Here is a 23,656-nt window from a genome sequence, read left to right as displayed (position 1 = left end):
CAAGTTGAAAAAAGTGCAAGTGCAGACGTCGTTTAACCTGAAACGGTTTTCTTCCATTCTTAAAGTTACAAGGCCAATGCTCAGAGTGGATCAGGTGGACTCGAATCCATCTCCTTGCTTGCTCCAAAAACCAAATTCAAAATCCCATTGAATCCAATTCATGGTCCCCTCAAGAGAAACAAACAAGATCCAAGCCGACAAGAAAAGGCATTGCAACCCATCTTGGGCTTGATCTGATGCTTGATCTTAGCCAGAAGATCGAGAAGTGGTGTTTAAAGTTTTTAAAGTTTATTTAAGTTTAAAGTTAAAATTTATTTATTGGTGTCACAAGTAGGCTTACATTAATACTGCAATGAAGTTACTGTGAAAATCCCCTCATCGACACACTCCGGCACCTGTTCAGGTACACTGAGGGAGAATTTAGCATGGCCAATGCACCCAACCAGCACGTCTTTCAGACTGTGGGAGGAAACTGGAGCACCTGGAGGGAACCCACGCAGACACGGGCGGGGGGCGAACGTGCAGACTCCGCACAGTCAGTGACCCAAGCCGGGGATTCGAACCTGGGTCCCTGGCGCTGTGAGGCAGCAGTGCTAGCCAGTGTGCCGCTAAGCATGTCGTGTTTGGGACATTGGACAGTGAGGAGGTAAAGGGGTGTGTGTTGCACCTTCAGCGACGACACGGGGACATGCTGGGGGGAGTTGGGCATGACGGAAGAGTGGACCATGGTGGACTCGGGACAGAGGGCCTATGCTGTCAAATAACGAGACAAGGGAAGATGCCGGAGCCCTCAGAAATTTGGTATTCTTGCCTTTGTCCTTGTGATGGGGGAGGGTGGGCAGATTGTGACTGAGGAGGGGGGGGAGGAGGAGACCCCGTGGGCGTCATGACGCTTGGCAACATGCGCCTGTCCGGAGGGTTGGCACGCGCGGGTTGAGGGCGCGCACGCACACAGTGGGCTGCCCCGGGTCGCGCGCACGCACAGTGACTGGAGCGGCGCACGGACGCGAGCACGCAGTGGGTCGCGCGCGCACGCACAGTGACTGGAGCGGGGCGCGAGCGCGCAGGTTGCCGGCGCCACCCTCCGTCCCTCCATCTCCCTGAGCCGGCAGGCACCGCCATGGAGGGGGATTAATTTTGATATCATTATCTCCTCCCCGCGCGCACACTGCCAGAGCCTGTCAGAAAATGGCGAGCCCGTGTCATCGTCAACAATGTTCGGTGGAAAGGCGCGGCTTCCGACAGGAGCTCGACTCTTGGAGACATAAACTTATTCACTGTGTAGGTAAGATTTAATGTATTTATTCCTGTCAAATAGACGCTGGGAACCAACCTGCCTCTGAATAAAAAAACCCGCACACAACTATGTGAAGGACACTCAGTCTCCCTGACCATCTCCCCCCCCCCCCCCCGGGCTGTGGGGAGGGGGTGAATATTGAAGGTGACAGTTTATTTTTGTTTTAGTGCTGAGGGCTATTTTTGATATTTAAATAAAACGATACAGTCCCTCATCCTCACAAATATCATCACCACACGCACACACCACAAAATCATCAATTTCCCCTCAATATTACTTCAACTGAATGTTTTAACTCCTGGTTCTATTAGTTGGGAGAATGTTGGCGATGTCCCCACCCCTCGCCCCCGTGATTTAATTCTCGGCTCGGGGTTTTTTTTGCCAGCCGGTGAGAAACCGTTTTATTTAAAAATCAGAATATTCAAAATAAAGGGACGGAGGCGGCACTGCGCACGCGCACTGGCTATACATCGCGCGGCATTATGGGAGTTGTAGTCCGAAAACTCCCCGCGTGCCCGGCCCGCGCCCCGCCCCCCCGCGACTGCCACGCCCCCTGCCCTCGCGCCTGCCCTGCCCCATGCGCCTGCCCCAGCCCCCTGCCCCTCGCACCACCCCGCATTCCCTGCTCCTTGCGCCTGCCCTGCCCTCACTGCTCCTTGTGCCCACCCTGCCCCTTGCGCCTGCCCCACCCCCTGCCCCTCGCACCACCCCGCTTCCCTGCCTCTTGCACCCGCCCTGCCCCTTGCACCTGCTCCCCTGTCCCTTGCACCCGCTCCCCTGCCCCTCGCACCCGCCCTGCTCCCCTGCTCCTCGCCCCTGCCACTCGTGCCCGCACTGCCCCCGCCACTCACGCCCGCCCTGCCCCTCACGCCCACCACCTGCCCCTCGTGCCCGCCCCACCCCATGCCCCTTGTGCCCACCCTGCCCCTCGTGCGCCCCCTGCCCCTCGTGCCCCCCGCCCCTCGTGCCCACCCCGCCCCCTGCCCCTCGCGCCCACCCCGCCCCCTGCCCCTCGCGCCCACCCCGCCCCCTGCCCCTCGCGCCCACCCTGCCCCTCACGCCCGCCCCGCCCCTGCCCCTCGCACCCGCCCCGCCCCGCCCCCTGCCCCTCGCGCCCACCCCGCCCCCTGCCCCTCGCGCCCACCCTGCCCCTCGCGCCCGCCCCCTGCCCCTCGCGCCCACCCCCTGCCCCTCGCGCCCGCCCCCTGCCCCTCGCGCCCGCCCCACCCCCTGCCCCTCACGCCTGCCCCACCCCCGCTCCTCGCGCCCGCCCTGCCCCTCGTGCCCGCCCCACCCCACTGCCGCTCGCACCAACTCCGCCCCTCGTGCCTGCCTCCGCCCCTGCCGCCCACCCCTGCCCCCGCCCGCCCGCCCCCACAGCCCCCCGCCCCCGGCCCGCCCCCGCCCATCGGCCAGCCCCCGCCCCATGCCAGCGCCCGCCCCCGGCCTGCCCCCGGCCTGCCCCCGGCCCGCCCCTGGCCCGTGCCTGCCCCCGGCCGTGCCCGCCCCCGGCCGTGCCCGCCCCCGGCCGTGCCCGCCCCCGGCCGTGCCCGCCCCCGGCCGTGCCCGCCCCCGGCCGTGCCCGGCCGTGCCCGCCCCCGGCCGTGCCCGCCCCCGGCCGTGCCCGCCCCCGGCCGTGCCCGCCCCGGCCGTGCCCGCCCCCCCTGGCACCTGCCCCACCCATCTCCCAGAATCCCCATTCAGCCCACTGAGTTTGCTTCGCCATTCAATAAGACTGATCCAATGTGATAGTCCTCAGCTCCACTTTCCCACCTTATCCCCAAACTCTTGATTCTCCTGCTGTTTAAAAATCTGTCTTTCTTAACCTTTAACATACTCAATGCCCCAGCCTCCACAACCCTCTGCAGTAAACAGTTCCACAGATTCATGACCGTCATCTTTGGAGTGTGGGAGGAAACCAGAGCACCTGGAGGAAACCCACGCAGACACGGGATGAATGTGAAAACTCCTCGCAGACAGTCACCCAAGGCTGGAGTCAAACCCTGGGTCCCTGACCCTGTGAGGCAGCAGTGCTGACCACCATGTTCCGCATTTCCTTAGAAAAGGGGACCAAAACTGTTCACAGTATCCCAGGTGTGATCGAACTAGTGTCTTGTATAGTTCTAGCAAGACTTCTCTATTTTTATATTCCATTCCCTTTGAAATAAAGGGCAACATTTTATTTGTCTTTCCTGTAACCTGCTGAACCTGCATGCTATTGTTCTGTAATTTATACCCGAGGACCTCCAATGCTCTCTGTGCTGCAGCTTTCTGCAGAATTTCTCCATTTAAAACTACCATGCCCCCCAAATAAAGTTCAGCTCCTTTATTCTTCCTACCATAACTTCATATTTTCTTACATTATATTCCACCAACCAAGTTTTTTATCCACTCACTTAACCTGTCTGTATCCCTGTGTAGACTCTTTGGGTGAAATTTTCTCAGAAAAAGGAGATTTTCACGCCTGTTTTCCCAGTGAGGTAAGTGGTGCAATACACTGGCCGTAATGTTAATCTCACCGGTCGGGGAGTGGGTGGAGCCTAGTCACACCATGAAGCTGGCTGCGAGGGATGTCATCGTGTAGACGCCCCAATCTCCCAGGAAACAGCGTACACAGTATACTGGGAGATCTGTCAACACCCCCACCCCACATCCCCCTTGGACATCAGCCCCCACCCACCCCACTCCACGGGCTCCCTCACCTGATTGCTGGCCTCAACCCCTGATTGCTTGCCCCACCAACCAGCCCCTATCCCGGATGCATAGTTGCTCCTATCCTTCCTGGGGAGGGCAGTATCAGGAGAGAAATCGGGCTCTTGCTCAGATTTGCCGCCCCGCTACACTACTCAACTGGTGGGGTGGAAAAATCCCACCCTTTGTGTTATCCTCCCCACTTGCCTTCCCACCTATTTTTGCGTTATCTGCAAATTTGGTAACAATACACTTCCCTTGTCCAAGTCACTAATATATATTGTAAATATCTGTGGCACTCCACTAGTTACAGGTTGCTATCCTGAACATGTCCCTCTTATCCCAATTCTCTGTCTTCTATTAGTTAGCCAATCCTCTGTCTGTGCTAATATATTACCACCAACATCATGGGCTCTGTGGTACCTTATCAAACACTTCTTGGAAATCTAAGAATATTACATTTGGTTTCCCCCCTTATCCATTGTGCTCATTGCCACTTCCAAGAATTCTAATAAATTTGTCAAGCATGATTTCCCCTTCACGAAGCCATGCATGTTGACTCTGCATGATCATGTTATTTTGATTTGATTTATTATTGTCACATGTATTAGCATACAGTGAAAAGTATTGTTTCTTGTGCGCTATACAGACAGAGCATACTGTTCATAGAGAAGGAAACGAGAGAGTGCAGAATGGAGTGTTACAGTCATAGCTAGGGTGTAGAGAAAGATCAACTTAGTTTGAGGTAGGTCCATTCAAAAGTCTGGTGGCAGCAGGGAAGAAGCTGTTTTTGAGTCGGTTGGTACGTGACCTCAGACTTTTGTATCCTTTTCCTGACAGAAGAAGGTGGAAGAGAGAATGTCGGGGTGGTGAGGTCCTTAATTATGCTGGCTGCTTTGCCGAGGCAGGCGGGACGTGTAGACAGAGCTAGTAGATGGCAGGCTGGTTTGCATGATGGATTGGGCTACATTCATTTCTTGCAGTCTTGGGAAGAGCAGGAGCCTTACCAAGCTGTAATACAGCCAGAAAGAATGCTTTCTATGGTGCATCTGTAAAAGTTGGTGAGCGTCGGAGCTGACATGCCAAGTTTCCTGCTTCTGAGTCTTCTGAGAAAGTAGAGGCATTGGTGAGCTTTCTTAACTATAGTGTCGGCATGGGGGGACCAGGACAGATTGTTGGTGATCTGGACACCTAAAAACTTGAAGCTCTCGATCTTTTCTGCTTCGTCCCCGTTGATGTAGACAGGGGCATATATTCCACCATGCTTCCTGAAGTCGATGACAATCTCCTTCATTTTGTTGACATTGAGGGAGAGATTATTGTCGCTGCACCAGTTCACCAGATTCCCTATCTCATTCCTGTACTCTGTCTCGTCATTGTTTGAGATCTGACCCACTACGGTGGTGTCGTCAGCAAACTTGAAGATCAAGTTGGAGGGGAATTTGGCCACACAGTCATAGGTGTATAAGAAGTATAGTAGGGGGCTGAGAACACAGCCTTGTAGGGCATCGTTGTTGAGGATGATCGTGGAGGAGGTGTTGTTGCCTATCCTTACTGATTGTGGTCTGTGAGCTAGGAAGTTCAGGATCCAGTCACAGAAGGAGGAGCCGAAGCCCAGGCCAGAGTTTGGAGAAGGGTTTCGTGGGAATAATAGTGTGGAAGGCTGAGCTGTAGTTAATAAATAGGAGTCTGACATAGGTGTCTTTGTTATCTAGGTGTTCCAGGGTTGAATGCAGGGCCAGGGAGATGGCGTCTGCTGTGGACCTGTTGTGGCAGTAGGCAAACTGTAGTGGATCCAGGTAGTCCGACAGGCTGGAATTGATTTGTGCCATGACTCGTCTTTCGAAGCACTTCATAATGATGGATGTTAGAGCCACTGGACAATAATCATTAAGGCACGCTGCTTGGCTTTTCTTAGGGACCTCATATTGTTATAAAGAGAGGTTGAAGATGTCTGTGAATAATCCTGCCAGCTGATCCGCGCAGGATCTGAATGCTCGTCTGGGTACCCCATCCGGGCCAGTCGCTTTCTGTGGGTTGACCTTCAAGAAAGCTGCTCTGGCAATGTATTTCTAAATGCTCTGCTATTCGATCCCAAAGACAGATGTTAAGCTAACTAGCCTTCGGTTAACTGTTTTTTGTCCCTCTTCCTTTTTGAATAAGGGCAGTTTTCACAATCCTCTGGGACTTTTCCCCTGAGAATTTAGAAGGTTATGACCATTGCATCCACAATCTTTATAGCTACTTCCTTTAATATCCTAGGATACAAACCATCAGGTCCCGGGTGACTTATCAGCCTTTATCCCCATTAGTTTCCTGAGTACTTTTCTCTCACAATAGTTATTATTTATTTCCTGCCCTCTTTTGTCCCTTGATTATTTAGTATTTTTGGAATACTATTCGTGTTTTCTACCGTGAAGACTGACAAAGTATTTATTTACCTTCTCTGCCATTTCCTGGTTTCCCATTATTATGTCCCCAGTCTCATTCTCTAAGAGGCCTATATTCACTTAGGCCTCTCTCTTCCTTTGTATATATTTAAAACTTTTACTGTCTGTTTTTATGTTGCTAGTTACCCTCATAGTTTATCTTTTCCCTCTTTTGTTTGGCCATCTTTTGTTGGTTTTTAAAACTTTCCCAATTCTCTGACTGATCACTAATCTTGCCAGATTAGTTTGATTTTTCTTTCAGTTTAATATATCCTTAACTTCCTTGGTTAACCATGGTTGATTTATCCCCTTCCTAGAATCCTTCTTCCTCAAACTATTTTCATAAATGTCTGCCATTACTAATCAACGATCTTTTCTGCTGAACTCCTTTCCCACTCCAGTCAACTCTGCTGTCATTTCTTTGTATTTACTTAAGTTTAGCACAGTTGTTTCTGACCCACGTTTCTCATTCTCAAACTGAATGCTAAATTCTATAGTCACTGTTTACGAGAGAATCCTTTATTCTGAGATTGTTTATTAAACTTGCCTCAGTGGCAGCATGGTGGTGCAGCCTATGTGGAGTTTGCACATTTTCTCTGTGTCTGTGTCCGGGTGCTCAGGTTTCCTTCCACATCAAAGATGTGTGGATTAGATGGATTGGCAATACCTAATTGCCTCTTGGTGTCCAAAGATGTGTAGGTCAGGGGAATTAGCAGGGCACATAGAACATAGAACATTACAGCGCAGTACAGGCCCTTCGGCCCTCTATGTTGCGCCGACCAGTGGTACCAATCTAAAGCCCCTCTAATCTACACTATTCCAATATCATCCATATGTTTATCCAATAACCACTTGAACGCTCTCAACGTTGACGAGTCCACCACTGCTGCAGGCAGGGCATTCCACGCCCTTACTACTCTCTGAGTAAAGAACCTACCTCTAACATCTGTCCTATATATCTCACCCCTCAATTTAAAGCTATGTCCCCTCGTGCTAGCCGACACCATCCGAGGAAAAAGGCTCTCACTATCCACCCTATCTAATCCTCTGATCATCTTGTATGCCTCTATTAAGTCACCTCTTAACCTTCTTCTCTCTAACAAAAACAACCTCAAGCCCCTCAGCCTTTCCTCATACGATTTTCCCACCATACCAGGCAACATCCTGGTAAATCTCCTCTGCACCCTTTCCAACACTTCCACATCTTTCCTATAATATGGCGACCAGAACTGTACGCAATACTCCAAATGCGGCTGCACCAGAGTTTTGTACAGTTGCAGCATGACCTCCGGGCTCCGAAACTCAATCCCTCTACCAATAAAAGCTAACACACCGTACGCCTTCTTATCAACCCTATCAACCTGGGTGCCAACTTTCAGGGATCTATGCACATGGGCACCCAGATCCCTCTGTTCATCCACACTACCAAGTATCTTACCATTAGCCCAGTACTCTGTATTCCTGTTACTCCTTCCAAAGTGAATCACCTCACACGTTTCTGCATTAAACTCCATTTGCCACCTCTCAGCCCAGCTCTGCAGCTTATCTATGTCCCTCTGTAACCTGCCACTTCCCTCCGCACTGTCTACAAGTCCACCGACTTTAGTGTCATCCGCAAATTTACTAATCCATCCTTCCATGCCCTCATCCAAGTCATTAATAAAAATGACAAACAGCAGTGGCCCCAAAACAGATCCTTGCGGTACACCACTAGTAACTGAACTCCAGGATGAATATTTCCCATCAACCACCACCCTTTGTTTTCTTACAGCTAGCCAATTCCTGATCCAAACCACTAAATCACCCTCAATCCCATGTGTCCGTATTATTTGCAAAAGCTTACCATGGGGAACCTTATCAAACGCTTTGCTGAAATCCATATACACCACATCAACCCCTTTACCCTCATCCACCTCTTTGGTCACCTTCTCAAAGAACTCAATAAGGTTTGTGAGGCACGACCTACCCTTCACAAAACCGTGCTGACTATCCCTAATCAAATTATTCCTTTCTAGGTGATTATAAACCCTATCTCTTATAATCCTTTCCAATACTTTGCCCACAACAGAAGTAAGGCTCACCGGTCTATAATTACCAGGGTTGTCCCTACTCCCCTTCTTGAACAAGGGGACAACATTTGCTATCCTCCAGTCTTCTGGCACTGTTCCTGTAGACAATGACGACACAAAGATCAAAGCCAAAGGCTCTGCAATCTCCTCTCTAGCCTCCCAGAGAATCCTAAATGTGTGGGGTTACGGGGATAGGGCGCTGGGTGGGCCTCTGTAAGATCCTCTTTCAGAGTGTTGGTGCAGATTTGACAGGCCGAATGGAATCCTTCTGCACTGTAAGGATTCTATGATTACACATTACCAGGTCCGAAATAGGCTGATCTCTGGTTGGATGCACAACATGTTATTTTGGGAAACTGTTCTGAATAGACTTCTTGAATTCTTCCTCATGGCTACTTCTGCCAATTTGATTTTCCCAACCCAGATGAAGTTTAAGTCATCTATAACTTACATGCTCTCATTGTTTCCTGATTTATTCTTTGTTCGACAGTATAGGTACTGTTAGCGGACCTGTAGACTACTCCCACCAGTGTCGTCTTCCCCTTGTTGTTTCTTATCCAACCATATGAATTCTACATCTCCTGATCCAAGATTATTTCTTGCTATTGTACTTATTTAATCTTGTACTAACAAAGCCTAATTAACCACTCTTTCCTTCTTGTCTGTCCTTGCCCCATTCTCCACTGCATAGCCACCACTCTGTCTGTCTCTTCCCCCACCCCGCCCAGTTGGTCTCTTCCCTCCCCCGTCTGTTTTCTTCACCTCCCCTGTCCGCCTCCTCTGCTCCCCCCCCCAACCCCACGCACCCACCCCACGCACCCACCCCACCCCATTTCTCCTCCCCCAAGCTGTCTCCTCCATCTTTTGCTGTCTCCACTGCTCCAGACCTTCAACCTTGAAATTATTGTCACTGAACTCTGCTCACATGACATGCTTACATGCATAGTTTTCAATGTATGTTTCAGAATAGTGATGTGCAATGTTGCTCTGACTGATTATTACCTCCCCAAGGTTAATTGTTTCACTTCAGTTGCTAGTAACTCAGCGTGGTCTTGATATTATCTGACTTGTTTGACTTAGTTACACATTATCATTATGCTTGAATGATAGAAAATGGTGTTACAGATTTGAAGGTTTTTTGAGGATTTCTCTAAAGCTTCCATTAAATAAGATTTTTTAAAGTTCTAATTGCAGTAACTAAGGTAACTAAAGTAAGACATTAATGGGGTTTGACATGGTAAAAGCTTTTGATACGTGCATGCCTTATTCATTATTGTCCAATTAGTCTTTAGTGGAGATATCCTGTAGATTTTCATTGTCAACAGGATAATTTTATTTCATAAAGAAGGCATTTATATGAATATATTGGAGGTCTAAGGGGAGAAGAAAGTTAGATATTCGCAAAAGAAATTCACTTCACATAGTCGCGCACTGTGTCATTGGCTCTTAATGCCAAAGGACATCTAAAGATGAACAAGAAATAGTGCCTAGCCCATGCATTTGCATCCCAAGAACAAATTTAAAAATAATTTTAGCCCTTTGGCAGGCAGTTTTAAAGAAAAAAATGATCAAGGCCCATAATCCAGGACCACAGAGCTGTTAAAAAGTGTAGAAGAGTAAATGAATCATTGAGCGATACTAAGAAAATAAGACTATCATTTTTATAGCACCTTTGGCCAGATATCTCAAAGCCAATGAAGTACTTTGAAGTGTTGTTACTGTTGTAATATAAGAAACACAGTTGCCAATTTGGATACTGCAAGAACTCTCAAACAACAATGTGATAATGACCAAAGAAAATTACAGCACAGGAACAGGCCCTATGGCCCTCCAAGCCTGCACCGACCATGCTGTCCTCCATTCTCATCCTAGGACCAGTTAACCTGTTAGTTTGATGTTGATTGAGGGATGAATATTAACCAGGGCATCAGGGATGACAGCCCTGCCCTTCTATGAAAAATTGCCATGAAATCTTTTACATCCATCCCAACAGGCAGATAGAGCCTTGGTTTATTGCTGTAAGGTTGATGGATTTGCGGATAGTGATGAGGACCATCAGAGGATACAGCAGGATATAGATCGGTTGGAGACTTGGGCGGAGAGATGGCAGATGGAATTTATTCCGGACAAATGTGAGGTAATGCATTTTGGAAGGTCTAATACAGATAGGAAATAGACAGTAAATGGCAGAACCCTTAAGAGTATTGATAGGCAGAGGGATCTGGGTGTACAGGTACACAGGTCCCTGAAAGTGGTAACGCAGGTGGAGAAGGTAGTCAAGAAGGCATACGGCATGCTTGCCTTCATCGGCCGGGGCATTGAGTTTAAAAATTGGCAAGTCATGTTGCAGCTTTATAGAACCTTATTTAGGCCGCACTTGGAATATAGTGTTCAATTCTTGCCGCCACACCACCACAAAGATGTGGAGGCTTTGGAGAGGGTACAGAAAAGATTTACCAGGATGTTACCTGGTATAGAGGGCATTAGCTATGAGGAGAGGTTGAAGAAACTTGTTTTGTTCTCACTGGAACGACAGGGGTTGAGGGGCGACCTGATAGAAGTTTACAAGATTATGAGGGGCAGAGTGGATAGTCAGAAGCTTTTTCCTAGGGGGCATAGGTTTAAAGTGCGAGGGGCAAAGTTTAAAGGAGATGTACGAGGCAAGTTTTTTACACAGAGGGTGGTGGGTGCCTGGAACTCGCTGCCAGGGGAGGTCGTGGAAGCGGATACGATAGTGACTTTTAAGGGGTGTCTGGACAAATACATGAATAGGATGGGAATGGAGGGAAGGGTAGGGGGTTTTAGTTCAGTTGGGCAGCATGGGCGGTGCAGGCTTGGAGGGCCAAAGGGCCTGTTCCTGTGCTGTAATTTTCTTTGTTGTTTGTTCTTATTAACAAGGGAGTGAAAAGCTTATTTTGGGGTAGGCAGGAATGTGAGTTTAAGATTGCAGTCAGACCAGCCATGACCTTATTAAATGGCGGAGCAGGCTGAGTGGCTACTTCCCCTAATTTGTATGTTCGTATGTTATTAGGAGAATGAGGTGGTCGTTGTCGGGGGATGTAGTGGAAGCAGAAGCGATAGTGACTTTTAAGGGGCTCTTGACAAATACACGAAAAGGATAGGAATAGAGGGATATAGTCCCTGGAGGGTTTTAGTTCAGTCAGGCAGTATGGTCAGTGCAGGTTTGGAGGGCCAAAGGGCCTGTTCCTGTGCTGTAATTTTCTTTGTTCTTTGTTTGATGACTGAACCTCGAACAGATTTGATAGCTGTAAATATGATTTACATATAGAAAAATTATAAATAGTAATTTGGTAGTATAGAACTTGAATATTTCTGAATAAAAGAGACTATTTTGGTTAAAGCTTTTGTCTTGCACTCATCAGGACAATTTGCAAGAATAGCAATGTGAGGGAAACAAATTGATACTGTACAAGAAGAGGGTGCTGATTGGTTGGCAAGTGGATTTTCATTGGTCAAGGCGAATGATAGTTAAACTGCCAAACATAGTTTGAAATTTAAATCAGGCAGCTTGACTTTAGTCAAGGCATTGCCCTGAGGAACGAACAAAATAAGTGACAGCCATTCTATGGTTCATTCCTCAACTTGTGCATTTTCCATTGGTAATTCCAGAGTCCACTTGCCAACAACCTTCACACTCTTGTCGTACAGAAGAAATGTGCAAGATGAAAAGCTTTGACAAAAAAATTTCTCTTTTCATTAATGCTAAAGAAATGATATACTTCATCAGGCTGTGAGCATTGTCCACTAAGTCACCTTTCAGTTTAAGGTGTTCTGGCATCATTTATGGAGAATATGACAGTCATTTTTTCTGCATGCAGTACTTTACATTTGCTGCTCAATATATGTAACTGTTTCTGACACTTATGCAATTTATTGAACCTTTTGAGATTTCTAGGCTGTGCCCATTGATGTAATTTCTTTTTGTAGTTTGTATCATCTGCAAATCTGGCCAGTTAACATCCCACCATGGCAGCTGGTGGTATCCAAATTCATTTATTAAATCTGGAATATAAATTCCCCTTTATGAAAGAAGGAAATCTGCCATCCTTACCATGTTTGGCCTACATGTGACTTGGTAATGGTGTTGACTCTTAATTGCCCTCTGAAATGGCTTAGTTACTCTGTTCAAGGGCAATTAAGGATGGGCAACAAATACTGGCCTTGCCAACAATGCCCATATCCTATGAAAGAATGAAAAAACTAGGCAAGTCAAACTATGAAGTCAGTTGCGGGCAAACTTTGGAATCCACAATTCAGGTATTTAGATGAGGCAAAATGGAAGGAGGCTTAAGTGGAGCATAAACAATGACTAGACATGGGCTGAATGGTGTGTTCTGTGCTGTATATCCAATGTACAGTGAACCACTGCTGTGTGATAACAGTATTTTTTGTGGGGCATTCTTAATTATTGCTTTTGAAGATCATGGATAATGTTGTATGCTTGGAATGTTTACTTCTGTCCTCATTGCCTCAGAAACTGTGTTGTGACACCTCGCAAACAATAGTGCTATTTAAAAGCTGTAACTTTTGAGTTTATTTCACAGAATCACAAGAATCACAGTGCAGGAGAGGCCATTCAGCCCATCGAGTCTGCACCAACACGTGAGAAATATCTAACATACCTAATCCCATTTACCAGCACTTGGCCCATAGTCTTGAATGTTATGACATGCCAAGTGCTCATCCAGGCATTTTCTAAAGGATGTGAGGCAACTTGCCTCTGCTACCCTCCCAGGCAGCATATTCCAGACCGTCACCACCCTCTGGATGAAAAAGTTCCTCCTCACATCTCCCTTAAACCTCCTGCCCCTCACCTTGAACTTTTGTCCCCTTGTGACTGACCCTTCCATTAAGGGGAAGAAGTGCTCCCTATCCACCCTGTTCATGTCAATCATAATCTTATACACCTCGATCAGGTCGGCCCTCAGCTTTTTCTGCTCCAACTAAAACAACCCAAGTTTATACAACCTCGCTTCATAACTTAAACCCAGTTGAATCTCCTCTGCACCCCCTCCAGCGCAATCATATCCTTATTATAATGTGGTAACCAAAACTGCACACCCTACTCTAGCTGTGGCCTCACCAAAGTTCTATGCAACTCCAACATGACCTCCCTGCCTTTGTAATCTGCCTCGATTGATCAAGGTAAGTGTCCTATATGGCTTTTTCACCACCCCACAAACAGGCCCTTCAGCTTTAATGATCTATGGACAAACATGCCAAGGTCCCTTTGTTCTTAAGAACTTCCTAGTGTCATGCCATTCATTGAATACCTCCTTCTCAAATTACTCCTTCCAAAGTGTATCACCTCTCACTTTTTCTATCTGCCCATTTGACCATTCCGTCTATATTTTCCTGTAGCCCAAGACACTCAACCTCACTGTTAATCATCCGGCCAATCTTTGTGTCATCGGCAAACTTACCAACCCTATCCCCAACATAGTCATCTATTTTGTTTCTATAAATGACGAATAATAGGGGACCCAACACAGATCCCTTCCAGTGTGTCACCACCCTCTGTCCTACAACTGAGCCAATTTTGAATCCACTTTATCAAAGTACCCTCTATTCCATGTGCATTTACCTTCTTTATCTGTCTTCCATATAGGACCTAGTCAAAAGCTTTGCTGGAATCTAAATAGACTACATCAACTGCACTACCCTCATCTGCATACCTGGTTACCTCCTCAAAAAATTCAGTCAAATTTGTTAGGCATGACCTCCCTCTGACAAAGCCATGATGACTGTCCCTGATCAAACTTTGCCTGTCGAAGTGGAGATAGATTCTCTCCTTCAGAATTTTCTCCATTAGTTTCCCCAATACTGATGTGAAACTCACTCGTCTGTAGTTCCCTGGCTTATCTCTACAACACTTCTTAAATAAAGGAACAACAATAGCTGTTCTCCAGACCTTTGACACCTCCTCTGTGGCCAGAGATGTATTAAAAGTTTGGGTCAGACCTCCTGCAATCTCCTTCCTTGCCTCCCATAGCAGTCCACTTTTAAGCCTGCCAAAACCTCGTCACTTGTTATGTCAATTTGCTCAAGAACCTCACAGTCTCTCTTCCCTAAGTTCCATACCTTCATCCTCATTATTGTTACTATGAATACAATAACAACATCATTCGTGAATCGGGTTTGTCACCTAGCAAATTATTAGCATTTTTCTATTAGCATAGAGCAGAAATAAGCAAGTTTGAATGTTGTCATTTATACCTACCATGTGAACCCTTGTATTTCAGTATTGAAATAATTGGGCTAACTATTTGCCTCTGTGTGAAAATTAAATAAAAACTGATTTCAAACAAGCTTACCACAAACTGACCTTTCTTCCCTCTCCAAGATCCACTTCTTTGTTATCGGGAATAAAATAAGGCTCTCGAACTGTTTTTGAAAAGCCGGGATTCTCCCAAAATAACTCGAAATTCCCAATGTGCGGGAAAATGGGAGTAAATTATTCCTTTATTTTTTAGCTGATTTCCAGAATGAGCATCACAGAATGCCCTAGCACGATTCACTCTGGAAACCAGGGGGCGGGGCTTATTCCCGCCTGAGAGGCCGGCAGCATAGGGCTGAGTCAGGATCGACACATGCGTAGTGGCCAGCCTCCCGATCGCTGGCCAGCCCCACAAGCCTACTAATTGCTGGCCTTCCTGGGCCGGCCCCGATCACCTTCCCTCTCCCTCTCCCAATGCTCAAGTGCAGAGTGGTAGCGGGTCACCCCTCCCCCACACCGATTATCCCCCCCGTCGGCCCTGCCCCCAATGGGCCCCACCCCTTGGCACTGCCTGATGTCTGGTGGGCAGTGCCAAGGTGCTCTTTGGGCAGTGCCAGGCTGGCCCTGCAAGGCTGGCACTGCCCAAGGGGCATCCCCCCCTACTTTCCCCTGCTCTCTTGGAGGGACCTCAATGGCCTCTCTTCCCTCCAGCGGGATTGTGTTGCCTGTTCCCCATTAGTGGGGAGCAGGAGTGAACTACTCCCGGCGAGGTGGTGGGGAGTGGATTTCCTGTGTGGATCCGATTATGCTAACAAACATGGTCCAGAGATGCGCGGAGGTCTGGCCACCCAGCGGGAAGCCCGCAAAGTCTGATGTCTCCCAGCCCGCTGCGCTGCTCGAGTAGCGCAGCGGGCTGGGAGAATCGCCCTCTATATATTTGGTTGTTAAAGAAAGTCTAGGCATTTGTATTTCTGTATATAGTTCCCTTCTGTGTGATGCCATGACATTTAATTCTTAAAATGTAATAAATGAGAAAACAGGTGGTTGATAGCAAATTGATGAGAGGAGAATTTCAGATTGCTGGTGAAGTATTTTTGGCCTTTTCATCAACAATAACTAAGAAATTAATGGTCAGTGCTCTGAGTGTTGATGTGTGTACTGAAGGATCAGTTAACTGTGACTGAATCTGTTCAGTAATGAAGATTTGATTACCAGGAAACATGATCAGTATATATTACAGATTTAAAGTATTAACCTAAGTGGACATTGGATTAATTGAACAATCCCAAGATGTTGCTTTTCAAATCAATGTTCCTTGGTAGCTGAGGCTGGAGAAAGCACCGGCACAGCTGTTCTGACATTGACAGTGTTCAGTAGTTAGTTGAATTTTACTGTTATTTTAGCTTCCAGGGTTGATTGGGCAACTTCCCTACACCACCCACAGTCTAAAGTAAATAATGGAGTGTCAAGTGTTGTGCTCAAATACGCCATCGTGCATTATTGTGCAAAGGGACTGCAACTGAGCAGTAGTGAGTTGTAGCTCCAGGTTTATCTATTGGTTAGGTCATGTGAAGGCAACACAGCAAAGATCTTTGAAATGAAGCTGTAAATCCTGGAAGACAGCTAAGCTACTCTTTGCACACACTGTTTTTCTCCATCTCTCTCTCTCTGTCAATGTTACTGAACAGATTCATTACAATTTTAATATTTACAAATACTTTTTAATTTATGCACAAAACAACAGAGGCAAATATAAATAAAGGAAAGTAGTTACAATGAATAATTAACTGTTTAATTGATTGTAGAAGATTAAATAAAATGTAAGAACAGGGTAAATTAAATATATCGAAAAAAGACTAAAAAGCAGGAAAATGTTGTAAGAAAATATTTTATAAGTTCTCCTTGTGAGATAGTGGCTTTGGGTTATATGGGAATCCCGAATGTCTTGGTTGGAGATGTGCAACTGTGCGTTAAGTGGAAGTTTGCACCCATGTATGTATTTCATTTGTTTATTGTCTGAATTTGATAAAAATACATGGATGAAAATGTGTATGAGGAATGGAAGCAAAATATTGGGGGTTGGGTGATTGCTTATTTGTTTTTCCAACCAAGACATTCGTGATTCCCACCTAATAGCCCAGAGCCACTATCTCGCAAAGAGAACTTATAAAATTTTTTCTTGCAACATTTTTCTGCTTTTGTAGTCTTTTTTCAATATATTTATTTACCATGTTCTTACATTTTATTTAGTCTTCTACAATCAATTAAACAATTAATTGTTCATTATAACTACTTTCCTTTATTTATGACTATGGCAAGGTCTGCAAAACAGAACATGCTACAAGATGAAGGCATGTAAAATTGCCGGCTCCAAAGCCCACCTTCCTGGTGAGCTCAATGCATTCTACGCCTGTTTTGAGCAAGGGGTCAGCGAGAGCATGCCCTCCACCCTGGAAGCCTTGGATGAACCTGTATCTGGGGTCACCATTGCAAATGTCAGAGCAGCTTTCTCGAAGGTCAACCCACGGAAAGCGACTGGCCTGGATGGGGTACCTGGACGAGCACTCAGATCCTGTGCGGATCAGCTGGCAGGGGTATTCACAGACATCTTCAACCTCTTTTTGCAGCAATCTGAGGTCCCTACCTGCTTCAAGAAGACGACCATCATCCAGGTACCTAAGAAAAGCCAAGCAGCGTGCCTGAATGACTATCGTCCAGTGGCTCTGACATCCATCATTATGAAGTGCTTCGAAAGGCTAGTCATGGCACGAATCAGTTCCAGCCTCCCAGACTACCTGGATCCATTAAAATTTGCCTACCGCCGCAACAGGTCCACACCAGATGCCATCTCCCTGGCCCTGCACTCAATCCTGGAACACCTAGATAACAAAGACACCTATGTCAGACTCCTATTTATTGACTACAGCTCAGCCTTCAACATCATTATTCCCATGAAACTTATCTCTAAACTCTCTGGCGTGGGCCATGGCACCTCCCTCTGCGACTGGATCCTGAACTTCCTAACTCACAGACCACAATTGGTAAGGATAGACAACACCTCCTCCACGATCATCCTCAACACTGGTGCCCCACAAGGTTCTCAGCTTCCTACTATACTCCTGATACACCTATGACGGCGTGGCCAAATTCTCCTCCAATTCGATTTTCATGTTTGCTGACAACACCACCGTAGTGGGTTGGATTTCAAACAATGATGAGACAGAGTACAGGAATGAGGTAGGGAATCTGGTGAACTGGTGCGGCAACAATAATCTCTCCCTCAATGTCAACAAAATGAAGGAGATTGTCATCGACTTCAGGAAGCATAGAGGAGAACATACCCCTGTCTACATCAACGGGGATGAAGTAGAAAGGGTTGAGAGCTTCAGGTTTTTAGGTGTCCAGATCACCAACAACCTGTCCTGGTTCCCCCATGCCGACACTATATAGTTCAGAAAGCCCACCCACACCTCTACTTTCTCAGAAGACTAAGGAAATTTGGCATGTCAGCTAAGACTCTCATCAACTTTACAGATGCACCATAGAAAGCATTTTTTCTGGTTGTATCACAACTTGGTATGGCTCCTGCTCTGCCCAAGACCGCAAGGAACTATAAAAGGTCGTGAATGTAGCCCAATCCATCACGCAAACCAGCCTCCCATCCATTGACTCTGTCTACACTTCGCGCTGCCTCGGCAAAGCAACCAGCATAATTAAGGCCCCCACGCACCCCGGACATTCTCTCTTCCACCTTCTTCTGTCGGGAAAAAGATACAAAAGTCTGATGTCACCTAGCAACTGACTCAAGACAGCTTCTTCCCTGCTGCTATCAGATTTTTGAATGGACTTACCCTGCATTAAGTTGATCTTTCTCTATACCCTAGCTATGACTGTAACATTACATTCTGCACTCTTTCCTTCCCTTCTCTATGGACAGTATGCTTTCTCTGTATAGCGCGCAAGAAACAATACTTTTCACTGTATGCTAATACATGTGACAATAATAAATCAAATCAAAACATGTCCATTGACCTTGGGCAGGATTTTCCAGTCTTGGGTCGAGCGAGGCCATAAAATCACACCCCTTTTGTCAAAGATTTTGTCTTGCACTCATTGGGAGAATGGCAGGAGTGCCAATGTCGGGGGAAATAACAACTTTATATTGTAGAAGAAGAGGGTGTTGATTGGTTGAGGAGTTGCCAGGGAGAATGTCCCAGTTAATGGTGACTGACAGTTAACTCCAACCATTGTTTCAAAATTTAAACCAGGCAGCTTGACTCTGATTTGTCAAGGCATTGCCCTGAGTAATGAATCATTGAATGGCTATCATTTATTTTGTTCAGTGAAACAGGCACAATGTGTGTACATGTTCTTTAAGTCTGCAAAAGCAGGGCTTGTGTATTAATATATGTAGCTTCCATTTGCAAGTGGGGGTGGGGGGGTGGTGGAAGGGAAGGGTAAAACTACGGGAAGTACAATGGTTAATGAGAAGCAAAGCAGCAGGTTAGCTTGTGGGGAGGAGGTTACAAGTACATGGAAAATTATGAAAAAGGTTAAAAAGGAAGGAGAACTCAGGAGATGTTATTAATGGAGGTGTTAGGATTCAGAAAGAAGGTATAAAACCTAGCATAAGGGCACTTTACCTAAGTGCTGTAGCATTCAAAACAAGGTAAATGAGTTGATGGCAGAAATCATCGTGAATTAATATGATTCAGTAGCCATTACAGAAGTATGGTTGCAGGATGGTCACGATGTGCGGGTTAGGTTGATTGGCCATGCTAAAAATTGCCCTTAGTGTCCTGAGATGCGTAGGTTAGAGGGATTAGTGGGTAAATATGTGGGGGTAGGGCCTGGGTGGGATTGTGGTCGGTGCAGACTCGATGGGCCGAATGGCCTCTTTCTGTACTGTAGGGTTTCTATTTCTTTCTATGGACTGGGAGTTAAATATCCAAGGGTATCAAGACTATTTGGAAGGGCAGACAGGAAGATAAGGGAGGTGGTGTGGTTCTGATATTTAAAGATGACATCAGGATGGTAGTAAGAGATGATATAGGTTCTATGGAGAAAAAGGTTGAATCCATTTGGGTGGAAATTGGAAATCGTAAGGAGAAAAAAGTCACTGATAGGTGTGGTCTCTAGGCCACCAAATAGTAACATCACGGTGGGGCAGGCAATAAACAAGAAAATAACTGATGCATTAAAAACAATACAGCAATTATGGGGATTCTAATCTACATGTCGATTGGTCAAACCAGGTTGCTCCAGGCAGCTTTGAGGAGGAGTTCATAGAATGGATCCATGATAGTTTCCTCAAACAGCATGTAATGGAACCTATGAGGGAGCAAACTATCCTAGTTCTGAGACCGAAATAATTAATGATCTCACAGTTAGGGATCCTCTCAGAAGGAGCAATCACGGTATGGTTGAATTTAAAATAGGGTGGCACGGTGACACAGTGGTTAGCACTGCTGACTCAGTGCAGGGTCCCGGGTTTGAATCCTGGCTTGGGTCACTGTCTGTGTGGTGTTTGCATGTTCTCCCTGTGTCTATGTGGGTTCCCTCCGGGTGCTCCAGTTTCCTCCCACAGTCCAAAGATGTGCGGGTTAGTTGGATTGGCCATGCTAAATTTCCCCTGAGTGTCAATGGAGCTAGCTAGGGTAAATGCATGGGGTTATGGGGATAGGGCCTGGGTGGGATTGTGGCCGGTGCAGACTCGATGGGCTGAATGGCCTCCTTCTGCACTGTGGGATTCTATGAAAAATTCATGATGTACCAACTTGCTTCTTTTCCATATTTGGACTCGAAACGTTGCCTGTATTCTCTCTCCACAGATGCTGTCAGACCTGCTGAGTTTCTCCAGCATTTTCTATTTTTGTCGCAATTGTTTAAAACAAACTGCATGTAAGTCACATAGCCTCACCATGTATGGGCTGAGGCAGTAGTCAGCAGCCCCGACCTGTCTGGCACCCGTCCAAACAACCGTCCTTATTTGGTCAGCACAGGAAGTGTCAGGTCACGTCTCACAGTACAGGTCCCGACTTGCTTCAGCTTCTCTGATCTGTATCAGTGTTTAACCTAACTTGACCGGAATTCCCAGCATGCTTGATTGTAACTCTTAACCATTCTCATTGTTACTGTTGTTGTTGCCATTGGCCACCCGACCATAAAACAATCCTAGAATTTCCTTTTATTCTGAAGTTTTGGTTCAGTCCAGGATTGTGGACTACCCAGTGACCAATACAAAAAGCTGATTGGTGACTTTGGTGGGTCAGTCGAAACCAATGTCATGAAAAACTGATTCAAAGGTCTGTATGAACCACTTCCTTGCCTAAATATGTATTTAATGTCATAATTTGTCCCAAATGTTGAAATATTTAAAGTATTCCAGATCTGATGTTACATAGAACATAGAACAGTACAGCACAGAACAGGCCCTTCGACCCACGATGTTGTGCCGAGCTTTGTCTGAAACCCAGATCAAGCTATTTCCTCCCTATCATCCCGAAGTACTCCATGTGCCTATCCAATAGCTTCTTAAATGTTCCTAAAGTTTCTGACTCCACTATCCCTGCAGGCAGTCCATTCCACACCCCAACCACTCTCTGAGTAAAAAACCTACATTGGTGATCACTTTGGTAGGTGGTTAGTTCCAGTTGTCCTATTATTGATGGATATGTGCTGGAGAAAACAAACATTTGTGCACATCTGGTCTAATCAATTTTTACCTCGAGCACTATTAGGTCAAGCATAGCTTGTTTAGATGCATTGTAAAGCTTTATTACCTAAAATAAAATCACGGATCCTGTCTACTTATGATGAAATTTTTTAATATACAAACAAAAATTAGCAAAAATTGTTTTGTGAAGATGTTTTCCAGCTGAATTGGTTCTTAACAATATTAATGCTGGCATTTTAAAATTGGCAACATTTTTATGTCTAAAAATGTATTGAGCAGCTCTATTAATCACAGTCCAATGCTTACAATAAATATTACAGCATGGGTTGGCAGATATATAATTGTGAAATTAATGCCTGCTGTTTCTGCCCCTGCATGTTGTTGCCAGGACAATTTTGTTTGTACTCACATTGTTGTAATTGTTTTTCCATAAGGGTTTGAAAGCATTTTGGAAGGGCTGTTTGGACCTAGACTTCTAAAAGATATCAGCCTGTTTGAAGGTAAATCTTTTAAATGTTTTTCTGATGACCTCACCCAATAACAGTTTATAAAGCCCATAGTCTTTATTTGAACAAATTCAGGAAATAGTGGAGAATATTTGTTTTTTTTTGCACAGGATTCTATTTTTGGGTGAGAGGATGGCCATCTCGTCTTTGCTGAAAGTTTTTAAGCTAATGTTTAGGCATAGGATTTTTTTGTTGTTGATGGGATGTAAACATTTCTGGCAAGGCCAGCATTTATTATCCTTCCTTAATTGCTCTTGTGAAGGTGGTAGTGAGTTGCCACTTTGAATGGCTGCAGTCCATGTAATGATAAAGTGCTATTAGGATAACCTCCATGTTCTGCTATAATGGAAATTAGTGGGTAATGAAAAACCCCAAATTTGAGCTAAGTCTAGGCATGAGGACTAATGTAATACAAATAACAGCAAATATTATATTTTATTGATCAAGAAAGTTATATAAAATACAAGCAGCTGGATTGTACAGTAAAGTTCTTTTTGCAAAAACCCTTATCAGGAAGATGGAGCAATGTAGTGGAGGGTTTTCTGTAAATAATTTCACAAGCTGTCAAATTGGTGCTTTCTCTGTGTTGTAATAAAATTGTGCTTAAATATTTGTTGATTTGTTCCGAGAATAGAAATATTTTTGTTCATCTTGGGCAGATTTGTTGCTAAATATTTGTCAATTTGATAATTCAATATGTGGTATTGAGTAAGCAAGAACAATAGTAAGTCTCAGCCCAAATGACTAAAGATGAAGGCAACTGCAAATAACTTAGCCGACTGACCTCTGATTTTTTTTCCACATAAGATTTTGGGCATCTGTGTTCTATGTATTTATTCCTTTGGATTTGATTGCTGGAGTAAAGCAAGTGGGTTTCCATTGTCATAGGTGGGCTAGGTTTTTTTCTTAGGTTATTTACTCATTTTAATAATGAAAAGATCTGTTTATGAAGATCGAAGACAGGTATCATGATACTGAATGACAATACTGCAAAGCGATCCCTTTGTTCTGTATTATTACTGAACATATCTTTGCTGAATGAATGGGCTAAATAGAGCATCGAGGTAATGGTCTACAACGACGTATTTTAAAAATGCAGCAAAGCAAGGGTTGTTCTGTAATATTATGTTTTCCAGATGATTAATTAATTCACATTTGGACTTAAAGTACCACGTGTACACTTCTAATTTCATTTTAGTTTGATATTCCTCTGTCGTTAGTAAACTTATCAGTCCTTGCATTATCCTTAATCATTTTCATCAATTACATAATTTTGATCTATTTTTTAAATTGTGAAGAAAGTTTTTTGATGCTGGAAATAGAATGGAATCCATTCTGAGTGACTAACATCAGACTTGACACTACCACACCAAGAGTAGCATGGTTAGATGCAGAAATGTTTTTTATTCTATCCCAACAATGTGGTTCAGCCCAAACCCAGTATCTCCTACTGCATACTGGTATACAATTCTTTGATACTGTCAACTGATGCTGAATGAAGTAGAGTTTTGTGGTGTGCCGTACCCACTCAGAGCTGAACTGAGACTGTTCCGAATAATTTTAAGTAAGACCTTTTTAAGCCAATTGATCACGGATACTTTAATCCCCTTGGGTTGGGCTGGATTCGACATCTTATAAATGAAGGTTTATTGTCTGACCCACTGCACTACCCAGTTCTTCCTGACTGACCTTTGAACAATGAATTTAGGAATGATATATTCCAGTTAATGGGCTTAATTTGACAAGTTAA

General features: G+C 45.4%; 1 protein-coding gene across 11 annotated transcripts in view; it reads left to right on the top strand.

Moving 5' to 3' along the window:
• Positions 1–1,102: 1,102 nt before the first annotated feature.
• LOC144500329 (uncharacterized) overlaps positions 1,103–23,656 on the top strand; it is a 157,547-nt gene continuing 134,993 nt past the window's right edge. For 4 of the 11 annotated variants that reach the window (XR_013498966.1, XM_078223056.1, XM_078223055.1 and 1 more), the window contains exons 1-2: positions 1,112–1,285; positions 21,835–21,900. Coding sequence is in view for 3 of the 11 variants with exons in the window: in XM_078223056.1 (XP_078079182.1) it covers positions 1,189–1,285; positions 21,835–21,900 (163 nt within the window). In the remaining 8 variants the exon portion in view is untranslated. Of the gene's footprint in view, positions 1,286–3,718; positions 3,778–10,479; positions 10,624–21,834; positions 21,901–23,656 lie in introns of all 11 variants that reach the window. The other 7 variants (XM_078223062.1, XM_078223058.1, XM_078223063.1 and 4 more) reach the window with 5 other exon arrangements.

The sequence above is a fragment of the Mustelus asterias genome, chromosome 11, assembly GCF_964213995.1.
Source record: "Mustelus asterias chromosome 11, sMusAst1.hap1.1, whole genome shotgun sequence".
Classification (NCBI taxonomy): Eukaryota; Metazoa; Chordata; class Chondrichthyes; order Carcharhiniformes; family Triakidae; genus Mustelus; species Mustelus asterias.
This window is presented reverse-complemented; position numbering and strand designations above follow the sequence as displayed.